Here is a 13,971-nt window from a genome sequence, read left to right as displayed (position 1 = left end):
TATACTCAGCATGTTTGTTACAATGAATGTTTTATTTTATCTTTCAGAGTGGAAACCTCTGGGATAATAATATTGATGTTAAAGAAGAGTATAAAGAGGAGGATAAGGAGTATGGAGTGATGGAGGAGTTTTCAAAAGAACACAAAGATATGATGGAGCCACCTAATACCAGGAACCCACCAGAGAGATGTCCCCGTCCTCTGTATTCCCGGGATTCCACACAGGAAGATCACACCATCCTTCACTGTTACAAGGTTGGTGGGACAGAGCATCTAGAAAATTAACTTGAGTAGGCAAGGGGGTTTATTTAGTTAAGGCAAATCCACTGTGCACTACAGATGCACTTGGAAGTGCAGTTGTTTTAGATCTGAGGCGAACATAAAAAAACTGCATTTTTGCTTGCACATGATTGGATGAAATCAGCAGAGCTTCCTCTCGTTTCAGATCCTCAGAGCTACAGCGACTGCACCTCCAAGTGAACTTGTAGTGCGCAGTGGATTTGCCTTTAGTAAATCAATGATGTCACAATAATAAAGCTTATATTTTACAGTTGATTTTCTCTAATCTTCTTGATTTAGAGTGGAGATCCAATTGATATAGAATTTGAGGTTAAAGAAGAAGAAGAGAGGTATGTGAGGGATGATCAGCAGTCTATGGAGGAAGATGGAATAACGGGGACATTTATAGAGGAGGACACTCCTACAGAGATCAGCACAGGTGGGTCATTAACACTAAATACATTCCTCCACCCATACTGCTCGCTGATTGGTCTAGAGTAGGGCAAGGACTGAGTGATATCAGCCTATAATACCCTGGTCGCTTTCCTGAGCTGTGTTCTCCATCCTGTATTCCTGTATTTCTCTTGGATAATCTTCCTTCTCTGTGCTGCAGACGCAATTTATGTATCTAGACTGGATTTATGGACATTCTGGGGTTCTGCTGTCAGCAAAATTTTCATTTTCACCATAGACGTTACTAGACCTAGGCACGTGGGGTATGTGCTTTGGGTCTTCTGCCCCATACCCGGGTATGGCAAAATGTCTGACGGACAATTCTCCCAGGATTACTTGCTCTGTTGTCTGCTGGCTGTGCCGGGTGGAGGGATATGTCTATATAGTCTCAGACCCAAGTCACTGAGTGCAGTCTCAGGAGATGGGAGGCAGCGGTGTGGGACCACTGCAACTTGTCTCATGTAAACATTTAAGCTTCCTCTGATTACTGAATACCAATATTATGAGTCCTGACTCTTAAACTGTATAATTTATATTGTACATTACATACTCCTGGCTCCTGCATCATATACTTTATGTTGTATATTACATACTTCTAAACCCTACACTATATACTCTATGTTATACATTACACAATTCTGACACTATATAGTCCTATCTGTTGTATCTTATACAGTATGCTGTACATTACATATTCCTCACTTCTTTTGCATCCATTTTCTACCTGCTGGTCATTTTATATCTGATGATTTGATTGAAGCACAGACTTTTACATGTTGATAATTTGATAATGTCTGCCAACTTTGGAAACTTAAACAGAAAGTGATAATGAGGGAGGAGTTAATAACCCAATGATGGTGGTCTTCAGGATCAGTCCAGTCTTCATCTTGGTTGTTCTCCCCCATCCTCACTCTCTGACCTCTGGTAAGGCTCAGCACCACTGTTATTCATGCCTAAATCATGGACTAAATAAGGAAGTGCAGGACTTCTTGTGTTGTTAAGATGACAATGAGTGATAGCGGGGGTGGGGACAATCGTTGTATAATGCCTTCATCACTGTCACTCCTATAAAAGACAGTTTTCGTTGTTTCTTCACTCTCTGACTAAGGTCCATGGATAAAGAAATGAACTGGTAGGAGATTCAGAGATGTAGGGCTGAAACAACTAATCAATTATGAAAACAGTTGTCATCTATTTTAATAAACAATGAATTGGTCAGTCAATTAATTGGCCTGCATACAGAATGCATTATTTCTTTACAGAAATTTTCAGAAAATACAGCTCAGTACACCATCCATACATGTAATTAAATGCCTGAGAACTTGAATGCGTGAGGAGCAATGCATAATGGGACATGTAGTCCTGGGCAAGAGAAGGAAGCAAGTGATTCTAAAGGCAGAAGTTTTTTAAAAATATTGCTATAGGGGAACTCTATACTTTACTTTGCGGCTTCCTATAGGGGAACTCTATACTATACTTTGTGTGTATGTGGTAGTGCTGCACCGTATATAAATAAGGGGAGTGGGGGGGAAAGGAAGGGGGGTAATATAAAATAAAAATGGATAATTAATATGAGTGGGGTTAATTAGAGATAAGTGCTAAAGAATGAGTTACCATTATAAAACTGTTGGTTGTTATTCACTTTGTAGGACGATATTACAACAAATCTTCAGAGCACAGAAAAATATAGAGGACCAAAGTGCACATGTGCTAAAGTGTTAACTTCCCTATATAAATCTATAACCAATAAGTAAAGTGCCAAGTGCCAAAGCTTAATAGTGCAAAAATCCTCATAAAACATTAAAGTGACTGGTGCAAATTTCACTGTAAACCTCACACTACATATACATATATATGGTAATTATTAAGCATACATAACTGGAATGTGCAGTACATATGTTGAAATTGTGCAAACAAGCAAAACAATCACATAAGATAAAGTGCTAGTGCCTTTAAAAAAATCAAACAATTAAACAGTCCGGGTAGTGGTGAATGTGCCAATACTGCCAGTGCAACCTTCAAACACGAGGCATTCCAGAATTGTGTATAGGTGCTGTGTAAACCATGCAGGCTAATCAGTGCCAAAATCCTTCTTTTCCCTCCGTTGGATAAATGGATGGGTGTCCCCTTACCTTACAGCTGTAAGGTTACAGCATGTATCAACCGCAACAGGGGTTTCCTCACATCTCACAATGGGGTATCTCAAGGCGAATGTACCTCACAAGGTATAAGAGATGGTACTTGATAGTGCAGTATGTTTAGACTTCAATGTTTATTTAGTTGAAAAATGTCAGATTACTCACATTTCAGAGATTAAAAACAGGCATCAGTATATACATAAGACGAGCGGCAGGCTCGGACGTCACTTCCGGTGTCTCTCTCTCTCTTTCCAACGCATGTTCGTCACCGTCACGTGACTTCATCAGGGAGTACACTGGCCCGGCCAGTATACTGTTGGAGGTGAAGCGGGGGAGCAGAGAGATTACATCATCTCTCACAGCCCGCCCCGCATCACCTCTGTTCTCTCTCACGCGGAACCCACCACTCCACTCCACTGCACTGCCTCTGTGCTTAGTGACAATTTGTATTTAAGAGGCTGCATCTAGTGGCATGTGTCTGTGGCAATCTGAATCTGGTGGCAAGTGACTGTGACAATCTGCATCTGGTGGCATGTGTCTTTGGCAATCTGCATCTGGTGGCATGTGTTTGTGGCAATCTGCATCTGGTGGCAAGTGACTGTGGCAATCTGCATCTGGTGGCATGTGTCTGTGGCAATCTGCATCTGGTGGCATGTGGCAAGTGACTGTGGCAATCTGTATCTGGTGGCATGTGGCAAGTGACTGTGGCAATCTGCATCTGGTGGCATGTGGCAAGTGACTGTGGCAATCTGTATCTGGTGGCATGTGTCTGTGGCAATCTGCATCTGGTGGCATGTGTCTGTGGCAATCCGCATCTGTTGGCAAGTGACTGTGGCAATATGTATCTGGTGACATGTGGCAGTCTGCATCTGGTGGCATGTGTCTGTGGCAATCTGCATCTGGTGGCAAGTGACTGTGGCAATATGTATCTGGTGACATGTGGCAATCTGCATCTGGTGGCAAGTGACTGTGGCAATCTGCATCTGGTGGCATGTGTCTGTGGCAATCTGCATCTGGTGGCATGTGGCAAGTGACTGTGGCAATCTGTATCTGGTGGCATGTGGCAAGTGACTGTGGCAATCTGCATCTGGTGGCATGTGGCAAGTGACTGTGGCAATCTGTATCTGGTGGCATGTGGCAAGTGACTGTGGCAATCTGTAGCTGGTGGCATGTGGCAAGTGACTGTGGCAATCTGCATCTGGTGGCATGTGGCAAGTGACTGTGGCAATCTGCATTTGGTGGCATGTGTCTGTGGCAATCTGCATCTGGTGGCATGTGTCTGTGGCAATCCGCATCTGTTGGCAAGTGACTGTGGCAATCTGTATCTGGTGACATGTGGCAGTCTGCATCTGGTGGCAAGTGACTGTGGCAATATGTATCTGGTGACATGTGGCAATCTGCATCTGGTGGCATGTGGCAAGTGACTGTGGCAATCTGCATCTGGTGACATGTGGCAATCTGGTGGCATTGAACTGTGGCGATCTGCATCTGGTGACGTGACTGTGGCATGTGTCAATCTGCATCTGATGGCATGTGGCAATCTGCATCTGGTGGCAGGCGATGTGGCATGTGGAAATCTGGTGATAGGCAACGTGGCAAGCTGGTAGCAAGTGACAAGCTGCATCTAGTGACAGATTCTGCATTATGGTGAGTTGAACTATTTAATTTTATATTACAATATAATAATAAAAATGATGCACTTCAATCATCCTGACACCATATTAACCATGGTGTTGTGATGAAGTGCTAACACCAGCCATTTCCTGACAAATTGGCCGCGAAAAGCCGCATCGACCCCCATGCCCCGCCCCCGCCCCCAGGCCTTGCCACAATTTTCATCCACAATGCCGGTCCCCGGTGCCAAAAAGGTTGGGGACCACTGCTTTAGCACATGTGCACTTTGGTCCTCTATATTTTTCTGTGCTCTGAAGATTTGTTGTAATATCGTCCTACAAAGTGAATAACAACCAACAGTTTTATAATGGTAACTCATTCAGCACTTATCACTAATTAACCCCACTCATATTAATTATCCATTTTTATTTTATATTACCCCCTTCCTTTCCCCCCCGCTCCCCTTATTTATATACGGCGCAGTACTACCACATACACACATTTACTCTATTAGGGCAGGAGTTTACCCTTTTTTCAGTGCATGCAGCAGTATCCCATCTCCTCCCGTATTGCTTTCATTTGGCTGGCGCAGAGGTACCATAAATACTATACTATACTTTGTAGCTTCCTATAGGGGAACTCTATACTATACGTTGCGGTTTCCTATAGGGGAACTCTATACTATACTTTGTGGCTTCCTATAGGGGCACTCTGAAGGCAGGAAGAGCCAGAAGTTAGGGGGTCCAGTAGAGGAGAATCAGGGCTGCTCTGTGCAAAACCATTACACAGAGCAGGTGAGTATGACAAGTTTATTTTAAAAAAAGAAATTCAACATTTACAATGACTTTAAGGTCTCTGTGCAGGGAAGATCAGCATATGAACGTGGAGGCTGATAGACTGGAGGTGATAGATGGCATTATTATTACATAAAGTAAAAGTTGACTAGTATTGTGCATCTCAGCTTTCAGTACTACTTTACTATAAAAGTTTTTCCCCCTCTAATCTCCATATAGCTTCATGTCTGATTCCCAGGTAAAAACCCCATATATCCTACTTCTGGGTATATTTATTATTATATATATATATGATATAAGATATATTACTTTCATTATATCACAGTATAAATGAATCCCTTATAGTAGTGATTATCTGCTGTTTTTTTACTATAGGGGACTATTTTTTTAACCCCATCATAACAGATTATTAAAAAAATCATGCTGCTGCTACTAAATATCCTATGCTGGCCATACACTGATCCATTTTTGCACAGATATTTGTATGAAAATTATTTTCACATTCGATGAATGGACAAGTGTAGTTTGAAAATTTCCACTTGGTTTTAACATTCGATTTTAAAATGTTTCTGACTGTTGAGCAAAAACCACATACATTATTTGAAAATTTGTTCGATGGAGAAAGGTTTTGTGTTTTGCTCCTTCGAATCCCGTCGCTGTGGTCAGAAATGAATGCCGATTTGACCCCACTAATGGTTAGAAAATTGGATGAATTTTTTTTGAAAGAAAAATGAGATTGTATATGGCCAGCATAAGTGACAGCAGCTGCGGGCAGCTTGTACCCACCTACCTGTCTACGACAAGGGAGTCTGTCATCCATCATATTATATTACACTCCTGTCTGATCATTTGCAAAACAGCGTTTTACGTCTTTATTTACATTTTAATAATATTGATCTCTGATTCTGATATGTAGCATATTCACCTTCTAATAATACATCTATCTGTCTGTTATTCTCACAGTGGATTAAATATCCAACTATATATCTGGATATTTATATTTACCACTGTATATAGATATTCAAGAATATTAACTCAATTATACACCAACCTTTTATCCAATTAATCGATTAATTTAAACAATAATCAGCCATCTAATTAATTATGAAAATAATCATTAGTTGCCGCCCTACAGAGGACCCATTTACTAGTTACCTTGAGGGGGGAATTGTAAGATCCTCAGAGAAAAAGCTGCCTGATGTGGGCAGAGTCCTGGTTTAGGGGAACCAATCAACTCATGTCTAGTAATAATCTTTGTATTTCTATTTTAGTAGATGGACGGGAGATGAGGAAAACCTCAGAGGATTGTCTCACTTTGTCTCCAGACTGTAAAGTAGAAGATGAGGACATCACACAGTATAGTCCAGGAGAAAACCCGACTACCTCAAATGTCCATCCGGCACCACACAGTGTAGATGGACCATCGTATTCCTCTTATGCTGAGGAACCTCAGACTGTGAGGGATGGTGCCGTCCTTTCAACAGATAAGAGACTTTCCTGTACTGAGTGCGGGAAGTGTTTCCGTTTTAAATCTGATTTTAATGTGCATAAAAGATCTCACACAGGTGAGAAGCCATATTCCTGTCCTGAGTGTGGGAAATGTTTTTCAGTCAAGTCCAATCTTTACACACATCAGAGATCTCACACCAAGGAGAAGCCGTATTCTTGTCCTGAGTGTGGGAAATGTTTTTCAGAGAAGTCCAGTCTTAACAAACATAAGAGATCTCATACGGGGGAGAAGCCGTATTCCTGTCCTGAGTGCGGGAAATGTTTTTCAGAGAAGTCCAGTCTTAACAAACATCAGAGATCTCATACGGGGGAGAAGCCGCATTCCTGTCCTGAGTGCGGGAAATGTTTCTCAGGGAAGTCCAGTCTTAACAAACATCAAAGCTCTCATATGGGGGAGAAGCCGTATTTATGCCCTGAATGCGGGAAATGTTTTTCATTGAAGTCCCATCTTTTTCGACATCAGAGATCTCACACGGGGGAGATGCCATATTCCTGTCCTGAGTGCGGGAAATGTTTTTCAGAGAAGTCCAGTCTTTACACACATCAGAGATCTCATACGGGGGAGAAGCCGTATTCCTGTCCTGAGTGCGGGAAATGTTTTTCATTGAAGTCCAATCTTTTCAGACATCAGAGATCTCACACGGGGGAGAAGCCATATTCCTGTCCTGAGTGTGGGAAATGTTTTTCAGTGCAGTCCACTCTTTACACACATCAGAGACTGCACACGGGGGAGAAGCCGTATTCCTGTTCTGAGTGCGGGAAATGTTTTTCAGAGAAGTCCAATCTTAACAAACATCAGAGATCTCACACGGGGAGAAGCCGCATTCCTGTACTGAGTGAGGGAATTGTTCCTCACTGAAGTCCTCTCTTCCTGTATACCGGAGATCCCACACAACCCTTGAGGTGTATTAGTGCCTCGAGTGCAGGAAATGTCTTCTATATGAATGTTGCTGTACATCACAGCTCTTGTGTGGGGAAAAAGCACACCCTGATATACACTTCAGATATACTCCATGGCTGATCTTCATCATGTAAGAAACGGTTCCAAGGATGTGGAAATTTTTAGAAAAAATTACTTGTCCAAGGGACTAAATCGGGGTCCCAATCTCCTTGTCCCTTAAGACAACCTCCTTGTTCCTCATTCATTAAAAAAACTACAAGCCGACATCTGCAAAGGACAGAACTCTGTGAATGAATGGCACGGTTGCATTTTTTTCATAAAGTGACAGCCGGTATGGGGAACTTCTCCACGCACTGTCACACAGAGGACTCGGACCACTGAGCCACAACAGGAACATGTAACATCTTCCCGAAGGTGAACGTTTCCTTTAACCTTTTCACTGTCAGTCGTGTTTGCATTTTTTGCCCACATGTTTAACCCCTTCAATACCAGACACTTTCACCCCCTTCCTGCCCCTGGCCAATTTTCAACTGTCAGCACTGTCATTATTTGAATGTAACACTGTACCCATATGACATTTTTCTTTCCCATAAATAGAACTTTATTTTGGTGGTATTTGATCAACTCTGGCATTTTTATTTATTGTGCTACAAATAAAAAAAGACAGAAATTTTTGAAAAAAAGGTTTTCTTTGTTTCTGTTATAAAATGTTGTAAATAAGTTTGTTTTTCTCTTTCACTGATGGGCACTGTTGAGGAGGCAATAATATGCAGCACTGATAGATGGCATTGATGAGGAGGTACTGACAAGCATCCCTTAAAGGCACTGATTGGCATATGTGGTTGGTTATGATGTGATTAGCTTTGATTGGACACGACTGATCACATGGTAAAAAGCCTACATCATAGACTTTTTACCGAAATTGGAGATGCAGTGTGTTCTGGAACGTCATATGACATCCAGTCAGGATAATGGAACCCCAGCCTGGCCGTCATTCTATGTGAGGGAGGAAAAAAATTTTTTTAGGCCTGAAGATTAATGAACTTTATGTATTTTCTGAAAGCAGACACCCTAGAGAATAAAATAGTGGTAGTTCCAACTTTTTATGTCACACGATATTACTGAAAAAGTCTAGGAAACACAACATTTTAGTAAAAAACACACTAAAGTTCATTTTAGGATGCACAAAAACACAATAAATCACCCAATTTTTGGTAAAATAAAAAAGCAGAGGTTCCACCGAGTAAATATATACCCAACGTGTCACCTTAAGTTTGTGTGCGCCTGTGAAATAGTGGCAAACTTCAGTACCCTATATATTCTATAGGCTGTAGCCATCATTCGGCTACAGCGTGGACGCAAAGGAGTTAATGAGACATCTAGGTTCTTCCTGTCCTCCCACTTGCCCTCAAAGTCCCTCCTGTCCCCCAATTTTCCTCCTGTCCCCCCACTTATCCTCAATGTCCCTCCTGTCCCCCCAATGTTCCTCCTGCCCCCCCCCCCACTTAACCCCAATGTCCCTCCTGTCCTCCCAATGTTCCTCCTGTCTCCCCACTTATCCCCAGTGTCGCTCCTGTCCCTCCCATTTATCACAATGTCCCTCCTGTCCTCCCAATGTTTCTCCTGTCCCTCACGTATCCCCAATGTCCCTCCTGTCCTCCCACATATCCTCAATATCCTTCCTGTCCTCCCACATATCCTCAATATCCTTCCTGTCCCCCCAATGTTCCTCCTGTCTCCTCACCTATCCCTAACGTCCCTCCTGCCCTCCGGCTTATCCCCAATGTCCCTCCTGTCCCCCCAATGGTCCTCCTGTCCTCGCACTTATCTTCAATATGCTTCCTGTCCCCCACTTATCCCCAACGCCCCTCACGTCCCCTAATGTTCCTCCTGTAACCCCAATTATCCCCAACATGTTTCCTGTCCCCCCAATTTCCCTCCTGTCCTCCCACTTATTCCCAATGTCCCTTCTGTTCCCCAATGGTCCTCCCACTTATCTTCAATATCCTTCCTGTCCCCCACTTATCCCCAATGTCCCTCTTGTCCCCCAATGTTCCCCCTGTCACCCCAATTATCCCCAACATCCTTCCTGTCCCCCCAATTGCCCTCCTGTCCTCCCATTTATTCCTAATGTCCCTCTTGTCACCCCAATGTCCCTCTTGTCCTCCCACTTATTCCCAATGTCCCTTCTGTTCCCCAATGTCCCCCCTGTCCCCTCAATGTTCCTCCTGCCCCCCCCACTTATCCTCAATGTCCCTCCTGTCCCCCCAATTTCCCTCCTCTCCTCCCAATGTTCCTACTGTCCCCTCACCTATCCCTAACATCCCTTCTGCCCTCCGGCTTATCCCCAATGTCCCTCCTGCCCCCCCCCCCCCATGGTCCTCCTGTCCTTCCAATGTTACTGCTGTCCCTCCAGTTATCCCCAATGCCCCTTCTGTCCCCTAAATGTTCCTCCTGTCCCCCTACTTGTCCCCAATGTTCCTACTGTCCTACCAGTTATTCTCAATGACCTTCGTGTTCCTCCTCTCCCCCCACTTATCCCCAATCTCTGCCCAGTGTCCCTCCTGTCCCCCCACTTATCCCCATTATCCCAAATGTCCCCCCTCTGATTTATTCTCGGAAGAATAAATCCCATCTTATGTTGGGTGTCCTACGTATGTGGATATTGTTGCATTATGTAGAAAAATTACAATGATTTTTACATTTTAAAATGGGGCAACTCAAGACTGTCCATCATTTTGGAGGGTGCCTTGACTGAAAAAAGGTTGAGAAATACTGACATTAAGGACAAAAAGTCCCCTATGTGATGATTTTTTTGGTTAAAGGTTCTCTTTAACCACTTACTTACTGGGCACTTAAACCCCTTCCTGTCCAGACCAATTTTCAGCTTTAAGTGCTCTCACACTTGGAATGACAATTGCGTGGTCATACAACGATGTATCCAAATCGCGTGGTCATACAACGATGTATCCAAATAAAATTGTTATCATTTTTTCCACACAAATAGAGCTTTCATTTGGTGATATTTAATCACTGCTGGGTTTTTTATGTTTTGATGAAAAAAGGCCGAAATGTTTGGAAAAAAAAACAGTTTTATATTTTCTTTTAAAATTTTGCAAACAGGTAATTTTTCTCCTTTATTGATGTACGCTGATGAGGCTGTACTGATGGGCACTGATAAGGTGGCATTGGCGGACACTAATAGGTGGCATTGGTGGGCAGCACTGAAGGGCTCTGATGGGTGGCAGTAATGGGCACTGGTAGGTGACACTCATAGGCAGCACTGCTAGGTGGCACTGATGCTGAGGCACTAATGGGCACCACTGGTGGGCATTAATGGGTGGCATGGTGGGCATTAATAGATGGCACTGATTGGTGATACTGATATGCACTGGTGGGCACTGATTGGTGGCACTGATGGGCACAGATGATGTGGCTGTACCTCTTCCTCTTCGGGACCAATGTGCCTTTCACATAAGCCGGTGATTGGCTTTTTTTTCTTCTCAAGTTGTCAGCATGAGGAGAAAAAAAAGATTACCGATCTGTTTACATCACGTGATCAGCTGTCATTGTCTCTTGGCCCGGGATCGGCCCCTTACTCCGATCTGTGATCAGCCGAGTCGCATTGACTTGGTGATCACAGCAAACGTGATCTGCAGGGGGGTGGGTGGGGAGTGTGCAAAGAGGCGGACGTCATATGACGGCGTTTTGGCAAAGTAGGTCCGCGCTGTAGCCATCATTCGGCTACAGCGTGGACGCAAAAGAGTTAATGAGACATCTAGGGTCTAAAAGACTAATGCAAAGACTGTAATGCAATACAGATCACACTGCATTATATTCTTTCCTGGCTTTGATGGCCGAGAAAACTGTCAACAGGAACCTGAAAGTGACGTCATACATGTCACTTCCGGGTCAGTAACAAGAAGGGGAGGAGAGCAGATGTGTGTTCTCTCTCCTCTCTACCCAGTGGCATAGTTGGCACATCTGGCACCCATGAAATATTCTTTGTGGCAATATAGCGGTGCTGCCCCGCAACTGTGGGTGTGGTCAGACTGCATCAATAGTGGGAGGGGCTTAAAGGACCATATGCTTTAACCACTTCCTGACTGGCTCCCATAGATATACGGCGGCAGGTTGGTACTCCTGTGCGAATCATCGTATATGTAGGGCGGCTCCTTTAAGAGCCATAGAACGCATGGGGCCAGCTGCGATAGTGGGCATGAGAGCCAGAATGGGGATTTGTGTGTGTAAACACACAAATCCCCGTTCTGACAGAAGAGAAGAGACAGATCGTCTGTTCCTATTAAGTAGGAACAACGATCGGTCCCCTGCTCTAGTCAGTCCCATCCCCCCACAGTTAGAAAAACACATAGTGAACCTATTTAACCCCTTGATCGCCCCCTAGTGTTAACCTCTTCCCTGCCAGTGACATTTATACAGTAATCAGTGCATTTTTATAGCACCAATCGCCGTATAAATGTCAATGGTCCCACAAAAGTGTCCGATCTGTCTGCCGCAATGTCGCAGTCCCGATAAAAATCACAGATCGCTGCCATTACTAGTAAGGATGAGCCAAACACCCCCCTCCCCCCGGTTCGGTTTGCACCAGAACTTGCAAACAGGCAAAAAATTCAGATGAACACACAAACACCGTTAAAGTCTATAGAACACAAACATGAAAAATCAAAAGTGCTTATTTTAAAGGCTTATATGCAAGTTTTTGTCATAAAAAGTGTTTGGGGACCCGGATACTGCCCCAGGGGGCATGTATCAATGCAAAAAAAGTTTTAAAAAGTAAATTTTTTTCGGGAGCAGTGATTTTAATAATGCTTAAAGTGAAACAATAAAAATGAAAAATTTCCTTTAAATATCATGTCTGGGGTGTCCCCTTAGTATGCCTGTAAAGTGGCGCAGTTTTCCCATGTTTAGAACAATATCACAGCAAAATTACATTTCTAAAGGAAAAAAAAGTCATTTAAAACTGATTGCGGCTGTAATGTATTGTCAGGTCCCAGCAATATAGATAAAAACTCATTGAAAAAAACGAACCAAAAATGTAAATAAAATTGCATGGGGCCCCCCCAAAACCCACACCAGGCCCTTGAGGTCTGGTATGGATATTGAGGGGAACCCTGTGCTAAATTTGAAAAGATGAGTGGGGGCCATCTTCCCATCACTCAGCTCCACACCTAACAGGGGGAATAACGTGATCGCCTCCGCTGCTACCGACACTACGGTAAGCTGCAGAGGGCGAATCCGCCGCATAGACCACTTTTATCTGAAAGTGGACCGCCCGCTGAAGAAGAGAATACCAGGTTACAGCAGCTAGCTGCTGCAATAACAACAATATTCCTCTTCAAAGTAGCGACGTATCATGATGGTGGGCAGTCCGTAAGTGGTTAAGGGGCAAATCCTTCGGGGGCCGAAGTGGTTAATGGCTGTACCACAAGTGAGTATGTACAGACAGTACAAACCTCAGTACACTAATTTTAAGAAAATAAAACTGTTCTATTGCATATCCTTTACCACACACAGCTAACCTTAATGTGATATTAAAGTCTTGTTTTTTTAAATAGCTGCTGCTCGCCCACCGTCAGACGGTGGGGCGGTGCGACTCTCGTTCTGGGACGTCATATGACAGCGTCCCAGAATGGCCATTCTTGCACACCCGGGGGGGGGGGGGGGTCATGCCCGTACCGTGTTGCTAGGACATGGTGCAACCCTGATCTCTGTAAACAGCCATGTCCACGGCTCATGTAAACACAGAAATGCCGGTAATCGGCGCTCCTCACTTCACACTGACAGATGATGTCATTGTATGAGTACGATCTCTCATTTATGTGTAGGAACCATGTCTGATGAAGTAATTGTATGAGTACGATCTCTCAGTTATTTGTAAGAACAATGCCTGATGATGTCATTGTATGAGTACTATCTCTGAGTTAATTATAGGAACCATGCCTGATGAAGTAATTGTATGAGTACAATCTCTCAGTTATTTGAAGGAATCATGCCCGATTAAGTAATTGTATGAGTACAATCTCTCAGTTATTTGTAGGACCTATGCCTGATTAAGTCATTGTATGAGTACTATCTCTCAGTTATTTGTAGGAACCATGCCTGAAATCATTGTATGAGTATGATCTCTCAGTTATTTGTAGGAACCATGCCTGATAAAGTGATTGTATAAGTACAATCTCTGTTATTTGAAGGAACCATGCCAGATGAAGTAATTTTAGGAGTACAATCTCTCAGTTATTTGAAGGAACCATGCCCGATGAAGT

General features: G+C 43.4%; 3 protein-coding genes across 4 annotated transcripts in view; 1 reads left to right on the top strand and 2 right to left on the bottom strand.

Annotated features, from left to right (window-relative positions):
* Positions 1-13,971, bottom strand: part of LOC143986898 (uncharacterized) — a 1,277,526-nt gene that overhangs the window by 996,623 nt on the left and 266,932 nt on the right. The window lies entirely within an intron of this gene.
* The window catches only part of LOC143989547 (uncharacterized), a 144,883-nt gene that overhangs the window by 117,844 nt on the left and 13,068 nt on the right, over positions 1-13,971 (bottom strand). The gene's annotated exons all lie outside the window — the stretch shown is intronic.
* LOC143989695 (uncharacterized) lies at positions 12-8,305 on the top strand. Its single transcript, XM_077489965.1, has 3 exons — positions 12-254; positions 579-717; positions 6,549-8,305. The coding sequence occupies exons 1-3, from the start codon at positions 27-29 to the stop codon at positions 7,643-7,645; spliced, it is 1,464 nt and encodes a 487-aa protein (XP_077346091.1). The 5' UTR covers positions 12-26; the 3' UTR covers positions 7,646-8,305.

Source organism: Lithobates pipiens, unplaced genomic scaffold, assembly GCF_037356315.1.
Source record: "Lithobates pipiens isolate NorthernLeopardFrog02 unplaced genomic scaffold, aLitPip1_a1.2 Scaffold_18, whole genome shotgun sequence".
In the NCBI taxonomy this organism is placed as follows: Eukaryota; Metazoa; Chordata; class Amphibia; order Anura; family Ranidae; genus Lithobates; species Lithobates pipiens.
The sequence above is the reverse complement of the archived record's forward strand: the minus strand, read 5'-3'. Positions and strand labels throughout refer to the sequence as shown.